The 13,902-nt window shown below is 35.6% G+C and overlaps 1 protein-coding gene across 3 annotated transcripts in view; it reads left to right on the forward strand.

Moving 5' to 3' along the window:
• Positions 1 to 13,902, forward strand: part of USP32 (ubiquitin specific peptidase 32) — a 67,589-nt gene that overhangs the window by 40,613 nt on the left and 13,074 nt on the right. Inside the window, exons 10-20 of one of the 3 annotated variants that reach the window (XM_068415704.1) lie at positions 1,823 to 1,906; positions 4,578 to 4,639; positions 4,760 to 4,862; positions 5,369 to 5,561; positions 6,730 to 6,905; positions 7,559 to 7,699; positions 9,093 to 9,252; positions 11,539 to 11,693; positions 12,435 to 12,516; positions 13,066 to 13,140; positions 13,666 to 13,804. In XM_068415704.1, the coding sequence (XP_068271805.1) occupies positions 1,823 to 1,906; positions 4,578 to 4,639; positions 4,760 to 4,862; positions 5,369 to 5,561; positions 6,730 to 6,905; positions 7,559 to 7,699; positions 9,093 to 9,252; positions 11,539 to 11,693; positions 12,435 to 12,516; positions 13,066 to 13,140; positions 13,666 to 13,804 (1,370 nt within the window). The remainder of the gene's footprint in view (positions 1 to 1,822; positions 1,907 to 4,577; positions 4,640 to 4,759; positions 4,863 to 5,368; positions 5,562 to 6,729; positions 6,906 to 7,558; positions 7,700 to 9,092; positions 9,253 to 11,538; positions 11,694 to 12,434; positions 12,517 to 13,065; positions 13,141 to 13,665; positions 13,805 to 13,902) is intronic. The other 2 variants (XM_068415705.1, XM_068415706.1) reach the window with 2 other exon arrangements.

Genomic DNA, 13,902 nt, shown 5'->3' on the forward strand with positions numbered 1-13,902 from the left:
GTATCTTCAGTTTATTTGTAAATTAGTGAGTAAAATCTTGTGCTTTCTTTAAAGCAGAGGTGTCAATAAAAATCTTTCAAGAAATGTCAGTTTTCCATTAAAATTTTCCACACGGTTCTGTGAGAGAAGGGACATGTTTGAATTTTATAAGCCATTTTTATATATGAAACTAAACCAAAAATACATAACCAGATTAACTGAATTTGAAGCATATACTGTTTGCAGGGCTTTGCTATGCATAATTAATGCCAGTTTTAAATCTGATGCTTGACTTTTGTTGTGGAGAAACTGTTCTTTTGTGTCACGTTAAAAATTATCTTATGAAAAAAGCAGTGCATTAGGGTATCTTATATTTTATACTGTGTAAAGACACATTGTCCTCCTATGGTGGAACAGAACTGTATTAATTCGATAATAACTTATGCATTACCATTATCAAACTATTTTGTTTGCAATAATATTATATACAACCAGTGAACTATATACGACAATATTGTTTCAGAGCGAAGTATCCATGAAACTATGGAGGCATCTGTCATGACTGTTGTGACACACAGCAAAAAGTCTTAGGAGTTTATATTGTGCTTTATAGTTAGCTGTGTGTAAATCTTTAATTATGTTCTTGCTTTTTCAAGATAGGCCCTATCGTCTGCAAACAATATAGGGGAAGTTGTTTCCATTATTTCATCTTTTGCTTCACTAATTAGTGTGTCTGGAAAGTATAAATAATTTAAGAAAATCTATAAAGAATGCCTAGAAATGCCTAATTACTTGTTTGAATAGTTGTCTTGCCTGCTTGTACTCCAGCAAAGTGGTGGGCAAATATTTTATTATAATTCTTTCATTACCAAAGCAGTAGAAAATACAACTTCAGTGAGCTCTTTCATCCTTTGTGGTTTGTATTGTTTGCTTTTCTGAAAAGGGTAGTTTATAAGCAAGTGTATAGCAGTCTCATTTCCACAAAGAGGTAAAAAAGAAGACTAAGTCTTCAGAATATGTTTCATAGTTGCATCATGAATGTAGTGCTAGGAGGAGCTGATGGTGCAGTAATTACATATATTACTTAACCTTTTTTCATATGTTAGCTTTGACCTGTGTAAACTCTGGAGAAAATGGTCTGTAAGAAGAGGCAGAGTAACTGCCACTGCTGTAAAAATGACTATGAATTATATTACAATATAAAAAATTCAGATGGATCCTATCACTAAATTGTCAAAAATTAGAAGGTCCTCTGACATTGGTCAGTGTTACGCTACTGTAACTTCGCAAGTGGTTAAGAGTTAATAGAACTTGTGTTGTAAAGTAAGATCATAAGGACTTGATGATCCCAAACAGTTTTTCCCAACCCCCAGAGGAAGAAGATGGGTTTCTGAATGGATGCAAACATGTATGTGTGCAGAGCTTATTTGGACGTTCAAAGTCTTAGATCATCGTAGACTTGTTTTGTTTCCTCCAGAGTGGTTGCCCTGACCAGTCACACACTGCTGCTGCTGGTTTGTGGTTTGAGAAAGTATGACTGCAGCAGCTGAGCATGAATACTAAATCTGAATGAGGGAGAGCAGGAGCAAAGGTTACATGCTCTGCATAGTTCATCTGTACTCTCGGAGCTTTTCGGTTCTCTGCATTGCATACGTTATGCTAAACCTGGATTTTTCTTCTTTCATGGGATCAAATTTTGTTATCAGAGTGGTAGATGCTAATTTTTATCAAATCAGTGGCTTTGTCATGCCTTATATGACACATTCAATGAGCATTTTAATAGAAATAGCTTAATGGTTTGATGGTTTTCCCTTCACCTTTCCTTCTCCTTCCTTTAACTAAGCTGGGACACCTCACTCTGGAGGACTACCAGATATGGAGTGTGAAGAGCGCACTTGCCAACGAATTTTTAAATCTACTTTTTCAGGTATGTTTAGAGGAAATTTAAACTGAAAATTATGGTAATTAACTCATGAGCTTTTTGCATGGCCACAAAGTGCAGCATCAACATTTGTACCCACATGCTTACCATTTATCTGTTGCAGTAAGCTATGTGTTTTTGCAGTTGTGCATTGCCTTGGCGGAATGATTCTCTATTTCATTATTATTCTTTTCAGTGTATGGAGATGCCTACAGCATAATTTGTTAAAGTGAACATAGTGTACTGTTTATAAAATGGAAAGAAATTTCACGTGTATCAGCAGTTATATTTACCATTAGAAAAAGGTTGTGTTCTTAAACAGTTGTTCTTGCAAATCTTTGCCAAGAAAGTGACACAGGACATGAGAAAAGGTATTGCTAACTCCTTCCAACCACTTTCCCTTTACATTTTCATTGAAGACTAAGGAACCTTTCATTGCTTTCTTAATGAAGCAGTCCTTGAAAGCTGTGATATCATATCACTATTGTGTTGCAGCTGAGGATTAAGTATGTACTGAATTTGTTTTTAATTGAGCTTGAATTGGATTTTTAGAAATCCTAAAACAGTCATATTTTAGCACTGGCTCACCTTGTGCAGAAAATAACCCGCTAAGAGTATTTTCATTCACTGCAGTTTGTTCCTTACCTATTTTCTTCAGAGCTTGATGCTTTGAGTTTAAATAATAATAATCCAAATGGAGCCTTGAAGATTTGCCCTGATTTAGTATTCACCTCCAGCCCTGTATGACAGTTTCAGTTCTTCCAGGGAGGGCCGGGGAGAACCAGTGGGCTCTGTTCTCATCTTACCAGTGAAGCTTAATCAGTTACAGGGTCAGATTGTAGCAGAAAAATATTTCCTCAAAGAGAAGCTGTGTGGTTTTGAAAAAAAAAATAAATACTTGTTGCAAGAGGCTACCTGAATAGCTTACTGCTGATTCTGCTGTTTATGACCCTAGACTACTTTATAAATTGTGCTTTGAACTGTACTTTTCCAAGAACTCAGGGCGACTGAGTGAGAGTATCCTGAGGCCATCAGCTACACCACAGCGGAAAAGAATAAAATCAGAAAGTTCTGCAAATTCTTTTTATCTCTAATTGCATCAGGTTTTACTTACATTGCAGCCTTCTCAAGAAGGGCTGTCTTTATTTTTGGACTGTCTAGCATCAAATATCATATCATAACTTAATATTGATTAACAAATATCTATGCACTCTTGAGGTAGAATAAATGAACATTTAATAAATTTGTCTTAATGATCATTACACATCATGGTTGTTACACGTTGCTCATTGGAGGCCTCATTTACAATATTTTTTCTCCTGACAGAGTTGCTACATTTTCATTTGAGATTTTTATTTTTATTTCATTTAATAACTATATCATGTGACGCACCCTCGTCTTACGCTGCAGGCTCAGTAGCATACTCACACAGGACAGAGTCTGCCATTGATTTGTCTGGGCATTTATTTGAACTGTCATGAGCTTGTGTGTCTCATCTGCAGACAGAAAAGCCAAGCAGTCTGAGCGGAGCGCCTTGGAAAGCTTGTCAACAAATTGGTTTTTGCAGCGGGTTTAGTTTATATGAAGAATCTGATACTAGCACAGTGTTACATGAGTTTAAAAAGAAACACCAGAGCCAGCTGTGTTGTGTGTGCTGGAAAATCTGTTGCTTCCCAGCAGCGAATGTCCTTTGTTTTATTCAGAATGTGAACTGGTCTCTCACACTGTAATATAAATTTAAATAAGATATCTCACTAGTCATTAGAAATCTCCAGCTGAGATGCAAATTGATAGCCTCAAAAGAGACATAAGGAAAAGCCTATAAATCATGGTATGAGTAGCAACCAATTTGAAAACCGTCTGGGAGAGGAGACAGCTGACCCTCCTCCCTGCAATGGGAAACAAAGACTCCTGCAGAGCCTCTTCCCCTCAGCTCATCGCTCCCTGCCGCATGCCCTGTGGCTGGGGAGCTGCTGGGAGAAACCAGCCAGAGAAGTCCCTGCAGCCGAGGCCAGGATGGGTTTTCTAGGAAGAGAGGAGTGAAATATTAGCCATCTGGGACTGCTGTCTAGTGCTCAGAATAAAACCCCACCCAAATCGCGTAGCTGTCAGACATTCAGAGGACGTTCTACAATTTTGAGTGTTTTCAGTGGTGATTGGTTGGTTGGACTGCTTTAAACTTCACCCTGGGTCTCTTCATGTGCTCGTTTTCCCTTCAGTTTCTTATAGAACCACTTCTCCCCATTTTTCCCCTTTCAATTTTGTTTTTTTTTTTTTTTTTTTAACCTTTAGCTTATCCTCTTCCAGCAGCTTGCATCTTCCCAGTTCCTCATTCCCTCTCTCCGGTACATGTAGACATCTTAACTTTTTGTATATCTGATCCGTGCCAGTTACTGTGATCTTTCATGGCGTGTGCTTCAGACATGAAAATAATGAAAGTTCATTTTCTGCTCACCTTAATTTGTCGTGGGGCATTTGACATTCTTGGTATTTTTGTCTCAACAGTGGGAACAGGTTGTGAATCTCATAGCTCAAAATACTTCTTTTTTAGTGATTTGTTCAATTTCAGGTAATCTTCCCACATAATTAAAAATAATTTTCCGAAAAGTCCCATTAGAATTGTTATTTTCTTTCATTTACCTAATGCTTGTAGTTAATAATTACGTTCTTTTTCTAGGTGTGTCATATAGTTTTGGGGCTACGACCTGCCACTCCAGAAGAGGAAGGACAGATTATTAGGTGCGTGTTTTGCTCAGAATCTGAAATGGGTTTCAGAGTCACCTTTTCATATTTTCAAAAGAAGGACTGTAATTTCCCTGTCTCAACTGATACTTCATGTTGTTCTTTCTTTATGTGCAGAGGCTGGTTAGAAAGAGAAAGCAGGTATGGACTTCAGCCAGGGCACAACTGGTTCCTTATTGCAATGCCGTGGTGGCAGCAGTGGAAAGAATATGTCAAATATGTAAGTACAATAATAATGTATATGAATAAGTGATTTCTTTGTGTTTGTGAATGTGTTGATGAAAAAAGAGTGTGGGGCAAATGACTGCTTAACCAGTAATGCCTGAAATTAAGCATCTCCTGTCTCTTAGTGGAAAATAATTGTTTTGCTGAATCATTGTCACATGGTGAACTTTTCGCTATAATTTCATTAAACCATCACCTCCTTCTCTACTTTGTTTCATCATTCCTGCATGTCAAAATATTTTTTGAATAAAAACATACGATAGTACTTCCCTTAAGTCTTTTGATCCATTTGATAATAAAGCTTCCTGTTTTGGTTTTGACTTCTCTTGGGCCACAAATATACACTGTGCATTTTCTGGACAAATAAAGGAGGGAATTGGTATAATTTGATTTATAGGCAATGATGAAAAGTAGTCCAGTAGCAGAGCTGTGAATGTTGGCTGATGCTAAATGCCTTTGATATATTGGCTTATAATTAACTTTTCTACTTACCAATTTTAGGATGCAAACCCTGTTGTGATAGAGCCTTCATCTGTTTTGAGTGGAGGTAAGAATTCATTCATAGCTGCGGCAGCCAATACTTCAGAACGGGGAGAAGACAAAATGGGAAGTCTTAATTACTTCAGTGCAACAGAAGAAAAGTGTTCAGATAATATTTCTACTGCATCAGAAGCCTCAGAGACTACTAGCAGCAGTAAGCATAACATCTTATTTCCTTGGAGGTTTAATGTAGAACAGGTTTTGAGAAAACTAGATACTGCATGGATTCTTCCAGGTGAAAAGATAACAGTTTAGATTGCAGAAGTGGCTGATGTGTGGACATCAGTGAATTACTAAGATTTTTTAGTCTGTGGTGGATAAACAAGAAACAGTCTTGTTTAAACAGCAATTCATCTTTTATGCTATGATTGGTTTCCAGAATTGTTTCCAAGATAGTTTTTGTCCTATCATTTATTTTCTGAGTGAATTTCCACCCCCCCTTCACATTGTTTCTAGCTCATACCTAGTTGGTATTGTACTATGTCTTGCAATGAGATGACCTCAGATACTACAAAGAGGAAAGAAGCAGAAAAGAAATTGGGAAAGACATACTTACAGTTTTACAGGGCATGTGATTTAAGTGAGTTTTTGCAGATTCTAGGAGCCATCATTGTGAAAGAAGAGATTTTAGTCATGATTTTCAGTCAGTTCTTGTGAGAATTTGAGATGATGGGTTTTTCCTTATAAGACAGCTGAATGTTGCATCTTGTATTTTAAAATCTGTGTCTTAAAATTGTAACTTCAATTTAAAATAGATAAATGACTGTGATCATTTTTGGGGTGGGTGTTGGGGAAAAGAGGAAGGGCAGGGAGACAAGTTTTAGATTAAAGGTTCTTTATTTTTCTTTTTTTCTAACCTGAAATTTAGATTTAGTGTTCTGCATAACAAAAGGAGGTTCTATAAGAATAAAAATATGTGCTGTTTCAAGAGGACAAAGTAAAAATAAGGCATTATTGCATATAGATTCAGTTTTTTATATAAGATTTTCAAGAGTTTGATATTTGAACATCCAAAAAACAAGCAAATGCCAAATACATTTGTTCACACAAACCTAGTTAGGCTGTTTTCAAACCAGTATTTGTGTAAGTATCTGCTTTGGTATTTGGATCTCATATATCCACTTCTTTATCTTTTCTGAGAGTACTAGTGTATTTGTCACTCTGTAGTTTGGAAGAGTTGCATGTTTTCCTGAAGTATGAAGGATAGCAAACTTCTTCAATGGCCTTTTTTAAAAACAAAAAAAAGGATACAACAGTTTAACTCATTTATTTATGTTATGGACTCATGAACTGAAATAGAGATTTTTTTTTTTCTGTTACAGATACTCTTTACCCTGGCACACCGGGGACTGATATATGTTTTGCAAGGCAGCATAATACTTCAGACAATAATAACCAGTGTTTCCTTGGAACCAATGGGAATACTTTCCTACAACTTAATCCTCAGAAACCAGGAGCTATTGATAACCAACCCCTAGTAACACAAGAACCAGTGAAGGTAAATGCATCTGAGTCATATAACAAAATTTGGGGTTCTTACTCTTCTTTTAAGAGGAAAAAAAAATTGTGTTCTACTTCTGAGGCTACTGTTGAGTATTTTGTGAGAAGAAAAACATTCAAAATGTTCTTAAACAAAACTTACAAATGAGAAAGGCATTTATGAAAACACAACTTTCAGCATTAAATGTAAAATATTTTAGTAATTAAACACTTCAGTGTTTTCAGTCTAAATATAAGAGTTCATTGCTGTTGCATAAAACCAGAATATAGTTAACTAAATAGTAGAACAAAACTGACAGATTTTCCAGTATTCATGCAAACAAAATGTAAAACGCAGACCAGCACCATCTGTGATGAGCATAGATTGGATTTTTCTATGCAGTATCTGAAGTTGTTGGACTAGGTGACACGAGAGAAACCTATTACGAATTTTGTGTTGGACAGCCTCTTAGAGAGATAGTATGTAGTGCAGCTTGAGCGTTAATTATCGTTACATTTAAATACCATCTTTCAGTGTGAAAAGCAGTGGCTAATTGCTACTTCAAAGTTTTTTAATAATTAAAAAGTGTTCTGTGTTCATGGACTAAAATCATTGTAGCTGTATACTTTTTTTCCCACTTGAGATTTGACAAAACCCATTTTTGTTTAAAGGCTGCATCATTAACAATGGAGGGTGGAAGATTAAAGCGATCTCCACAATTGATTGAAGGAAAGGACTACATAATGGTACCAGAACCAGTCTGGAGAGCACTTTACCACTGGTATGGAGCAAATCTGTCCTTGCCCAGGCCGGTAAGTTGTGGTTATAGACACTGTTTACTTGCCATAACCACTGAGGTAGTATAAACAACCTCATGTGTCCGAGCTTCTGCCAGTTGCACAAGGTAATCTTTTATGGTCATCTCCCACTTCATCCAAAATGGGCAGTCTAAATGAAGAGTCTTGAAGAGCAAGCTGGGAAAAAGCAGTCTCAGAAATGGGCGTGGGTAGAAAGTTGTGGGTATTTACCAGGAGGTTTGCACCACAAACCCCAGGAGATATTTCAACAGGGCAAAAGTGCTGTTAGCTGTAGTACTGGCAATTATTTTTACAGTGAAAAATCACTGGCTTCTGTTACCCTCCTCCCACACATTCTCCATGGAAACAAACACCTTTCATGATCCAGGAAAGGTTACATCTCTTTATGCAAAAAGTAGTGTGCTTGAGAATTTTGTAATAGGGTCATTAGAAAAGAGACTTCTGTTCAGGAGAGAATTTTAGTTTGGGTATCCTGTCTCCAAAAAAATATAAATAATATATGTATAAATGGTAGCTTTTCAGTCCATAATTAAGGAATATTTTGACAGTTATCTCAACACTTTAATTCTTGAAGACAATTTGATTACTTGCAACCATGTGTACAGGCACTTACAGTCCCAGTCTCACACCTCGTGTGTTGTTTCTTTCCAGAAAATGTCATCACTATTGTTTTTGTTGTAACTGAAGTTTAATACTGTGGCACTTCAATGCATTATATTACTTCTCACAACTTAAGCTGAGTGCTTTCTTCTGCTTCACATGGTCACAAAAATAGTGAACATTCCTGCTCTTTATGTATGTCTACATTTGGGTGGATCTAGATAGAAAAATCTTTGTAGAAATGGTGACTAAAACGCTGCAAGTCATGTTCTGGGGTAATTTCAGCATATCAAAATGCAACAAAAGTAAGTTTTAGTCTGTTCTTACTATATTAAGGTTTTAATTCAATCCTATAGTTCAGAAAGTTCAGAACAAATGTCTTATTCAGCATGTGTGAGGTTTTCTTTTCAACAGTTGTGAAACTTTGATATTGAAGTATACACTGAGTGGAATTAATGATGTTTGTTGTAAATTCACATGTATTTCAGGAATTATAAAAATTTTCTTTCCGTGATGTTGTACAGGATGTTGTCCTCCACTAAATAAGGTGTTTGTTTTTGACAATCTGCAACTAATAAACCTCAAAAAGTGTTTAGAAATCAGTAAATTGTTATTCCTGTGGATATTTGCCTAAGCCCCATAAGAAGTTCAGAGGATTTCTTGTCTCCTAGTACAACATAGTTTATTTTTTAACTGTCTGCTTTAATCATTGCTTCCTGTTCCTGTTGGGATTTCCTACACGTTTGGAACAGCAGTCTCTAAAATGTGTTTTAAACATCTTTACTAGGTGATCAAAAACAGCAAAACAAATGTGCCTGAACTAGAGTTGTTTCCTCGCTACCTGCTCTTCCTGAGACAGCAGCCTGCCACTCGAACGCAGCAGTCAAACATCTGGGTGAATATGGGTATGATGAGCCTGAGAATGTTTCCTCAGCATTTACCTAGAGGTAACTTAAGAATGCAGCAAGAATACAAGTGTGCAGTTTCTAAGAAAGCGAGACCTGCAGCTGTAGAAGCTTGCTGCCACTCTGCTTGTACACCAGCTAATCAACTGTGAGGCACAATCAGCATTTGGTAAAGATGTAAAGGCTTTCCTCCTGTCTCCTCTTGAAAAGAAGAGGCATGAGGGAGCATTATCAGTGAAGTCAGTTAAGTCACAGTTACTGCAAATAGATTGGTGAGTTGAAAGTGAGAAGTGAGCACTGCATGGACTGAACAGCCTCAAAGGGCAGATCTGATTATTCCTATTGGTAGTTAATTTTGTAGCCTAGAATAGATGCATCTGTGCATGTATGGTATATGTGTCTGATAGTACAGTGGTATAATAAATTAAATCATTGTTCAGCCAACTGGTTCTGAGTTACTTGGGCAGCTAGGCTTTAATGCCCCAAATTATTTAATACTCTTTAGAAAACGATTGAATTAATGGAATATGAAGACTAATATTTAATGCAGTTTGGAATGACAATTCAGTAGAAAGTGTAAACATCCAACTAAAAATATATGTACCATAATTGTAGTGATAACGCTCACCAGAAGATTGTACAAGTAATGGGTTATAAGAATAATCTTTAGATTGCGGCTTCACATTCCAGCTGAAAAGCATTGCAGGATTTATTTTCAGTTACCAGTCTGTGTGCACAGTTGCATACTTGCCTTGCACCATAGGTTTGAAGAAATACCTGGTGTTCACATGTGCGTGTGTTTGGATACACACAGATATACATATGCATCCACAGTAACATGTGTTCAGAAATGGGCTCACTTGGCTACTGAAAACAAAATCCCTTAGCCCTACTAGTGTTAGCCTGTATTTAAAAATCTCATGCAGATGCTCAGTTTTTCACTGCTTTGGTAGAATCTCAAACTTAACATGTGGATAGTGGCTGCCTGCTTGATCAAGTTCCGCTACAGAAACTGCCTGCTACCCAAATTCGTTTTTCCTACTTGACCTAATAAAATGGAAACTGCTTTGTTTAGACATCCTAAAATGCCCAAATTCAAATAAAGAGAATCTTCCAATGTGCCAAATTTGATCTTGATTTGGAATTATTTTGCTCTGCACTAATTTATTTGTCCAATCAGTCATTAATCAATTTTGAGTTTTCAAATATGCTTTCTTGCTGTAATCTTACAACTAATCCTCTGATCCCTAATCTCAGAAAATGCTTTTTTTGTTTTCTTTAAAAAAATTATTACTTTGCTTTGTATACTGAAGCAAAACTGATGCTTTGCTGACTTATGATTACAATATAGTTTTACTCTCTTGTCAAATTGCATGTAATATTGCATCTTTTCATATGGTACTATTTATTTTATTTTAATCTTTTGACAGTGAAAGTAGAACAATGTCACTTCTCTGTTTACTTAAGCAATGCAGTTGCCCAGTTGGGTTTGGCTGTGTGATAAAAGCTTTTCATGAATGTTACAGACCTGTCTCTGTGAGGAGTGGGGAACTTCCTAAGTTTAAACTAAAGAAGCTCAAAAAATAAAGCACGTAAAGTTGGTCTCATCTCTTGTGCAAGTGTTTTATTTAAAGATGAGCTCATATTATAGAAAAGAGCAACAGTCTCAACTGATGGAATTTATGTGTGTTGCAAACATGAGATTGTTAAGAAATTCTGGTGAAAACCCTAGTCATCTTCATAGAATGTTTTGAGGAATTTAGTCACTAAGAATACTTTTATGCTGAAACTGCCAGGCTGGTTTCATCTTCACAGATGAGCATTCATATCTGTAGAAGAGCTGAAGCAAAGTTATGCTACTTCCAAGAATAGTCAGACTGATTTTTTTGACCTTATTTTTCACTTACAATGTTATCTCAGAAAGAAAATTCTCAAGAAATTTTGAAGTCCTTTCTTCTGAAAATTACCATTCTCTCTGATACTCTGTCTTTAAGAGAAAAAAAAGAATAGTGCAGTCTCTTAAAACTTCTTTTAAATTATTTCCTATGCGAATCTTAGGAGAGCAATTTTCTAATAGGTTTTTGGTAAGAAGGGAGGTAATTTATCTGCTTTGTGATAGCAGATTTGTTGTCCCAAAGGGACAGTAACAACCAGCTTTCAATCTAACTCATTATTTTATCCATAAACAAAAGGAGTAGAACTGTGTACTACTTTTTCACAAAAAGTACTTATAATATATGTAGTGTATAAGTTATTCTTGATCTGATTTCAGCTGGCCTGTGGGTATATACATTATCTTTCGCCCTTTTCTTATGATTGTGAATCCAGGGAATGTACCTTCACCGAACGCTCCTTTAAAAAGAGTGTTGGCTTATACGGGCTGCTTTAGTCGAATGCAAACAATTAAAGAGATCCATGAATATCTCTCCCAGAGGCTACGTATAAAAGAAGAAGATATGCGCCTCTGGTTATACAATAGTGAGGTAATGTTGGTCTTTTTTCTTTTTTTTTTCTTTTTTTTTAATCTGCTATTGGATATTGTATATCTTATTCTTTTCTAGAAATGATTAAGTACACATATGTAGAAAAAAACAAATAGCAGATGTAAGTTTCCTTTGCAGTTTAACTGCCTGGGTTGGAAAACTCTTGCCACTTGTTTTCTAGGGTTTTTTGTGCACTCCAAGCAGTGTAATTTAGATTTTGGTGTTAATGACCCAGAAAACTTATCTTTTGTTTTCTTAATAGCCTAATAAACATTTAATTGTCCTGTGATGTATTTAAAAATTGGCTATTGGTTGACCTATTAAAAGACTTGATCTGGAGTTTCATACAAACTGTTTTAAATGGAAGTAAAAATATATTCTTTCATTGACACGCATGATGCTGTAGGCTTCTGTTGGCACAGGAGCCAGCAGCCATCCAGGATCTTTTTCAAGTGTGTCTGTGAACAAATCGCAATGACCAAGCAGAATGTACTCCTCCATATGAGTGCATGTTATGCTCTCATTCTGAAGAAATACCCCATAAAATTAAAGCTTTGAACTAGGTGCTTCTGGAGATCAGTGAACTATTGTATTTAATTAACATAGACAGGCAACGGGTGCTCTCATTTTTGTGAAGAAATTGTTAATAATGTTTTAATTTCATTGCTTTGAGATCAAAACATCCTCAGAGAATTTTAAATCTAGGAGTACTAACTATATGAAGTATTTTTTCTCCTGCAGAACTATCTTACTTTGCTGGATGATGAAGATCACAGACTGGAGTATCTTAAAATCCAGGATGAGCAGCATTTAGTAATAGAAGGTATAAAAAGGGCTTATAATTGGTTTACACAGTAAAAATGAATAGTTTTATATGAGTATATATATGGTTAATAAATTGTGTGTAGTACCCATTTCTGTAATTGCCCAAACTACTCACATATGTAGACCTACTGTGCAAATATTTTATTTTTGGAAATGTTTTCAGAAGGAAAAATATGTGTAAATAGATGTGTGTCTCTATATATGTATATATTGAAAGAAATACAGGAAGAAATACCACATGTGGGTTTGTAACAACAAAAAAATATTAGTGATAGTACTGAAAAATTTGTTATCCAACAGGAAAGAAATCTCAAGGCTGCTTTCTAAAGGTGTTAATGGCATGGCTGGAATAATGCCAGCATTAGAATGATTTCCAATAATGATTGGAAACATTGAAATGAAAACTAGCAAAAGTAATAACTAAAAATAAGCAAATTTCTAATCTCAATTAAATATTAGAAGATTTTAATTAAACCTCTTCAGCTGTATAAGCTCTCTGGAGTACATAACAATTTTTAAAAAATCCTTATACCATATCTCTTTCTAGTTCGAAATAAAGACATGAGCTGGCCAGAAGAGATGTCTTTTATAGCAAACAGCAGTAAAATAGACAGACATAAAGGTAAGTGTTTCAGGTTAGTAATTGAATTACGATGAGAGGCAATATTATGTTGAAACAATCCTTTTTAATATAAGTGCTCTTAACATTGGAAGAGGTCTTTTATGCTGTGCTGCTTTGCTTGTTATTTCTATTTCATTAACTTAGATGCTGGGAGGGTTGGATGTATGGATAGATAAATTTGTAGATGTTCAGATGCAGCAGTAGTAAATGGTACATAGCAAATTCTGGATTTTGTGTTTATTATCTTGGGTTTTTTTAAGGTAAGGAATAGTTAAGATTTTAACAAATTAATCCATAAATTTCAGTACTATAATTATTTACCTGAAAATAGTTTGTATGTATTGTACTTATGTTGTGGTGGATGAAGTCCAACAAAATACCTCAATTTCTATTAACTTAAGTAGTCTTGTAATTGGAAGCAGGTTAAATTGAATTGGTTACTCTGAAAAGGTCATATTTACTGATAGATCATTCTGAATTTTTCACATCTGCACAATTGGTATAATTGTGTTTTCTTTTTCTCAGTTCCTACTGAAAAAGGTGCTACTGGATTAAGCAATCTGGGCAACACGTGCTTCATGAACTCCAGTATCCAGTGTGTCAGTAATACACAGCCTCTAACACGGTATTTCATCTCAGGAAGACACCTTTATGAACTTAACAGGTAGTTTTCTATTTGAGACCATTGACATTTTAGATGCTGTAACATTTCTTTAAAATGAGTTTCAGCTTTCAGAAGTAGACAATAATAAATCCTTTTAA

This window comes from Nyctibius grandis, chromosome 18 (assembly GCF_013368605.1).
Source record: "Nyctibius grandis isolate bNycGra1 chromosome 18, bNycGra1.pri, whole genome shotgun sequence".
NCBI lineage: Eukaryota > Metazoa > Chordata > Aves > Nyctibiiformes > Nyctibiidae > Nyctibius > Nyctibius grandis.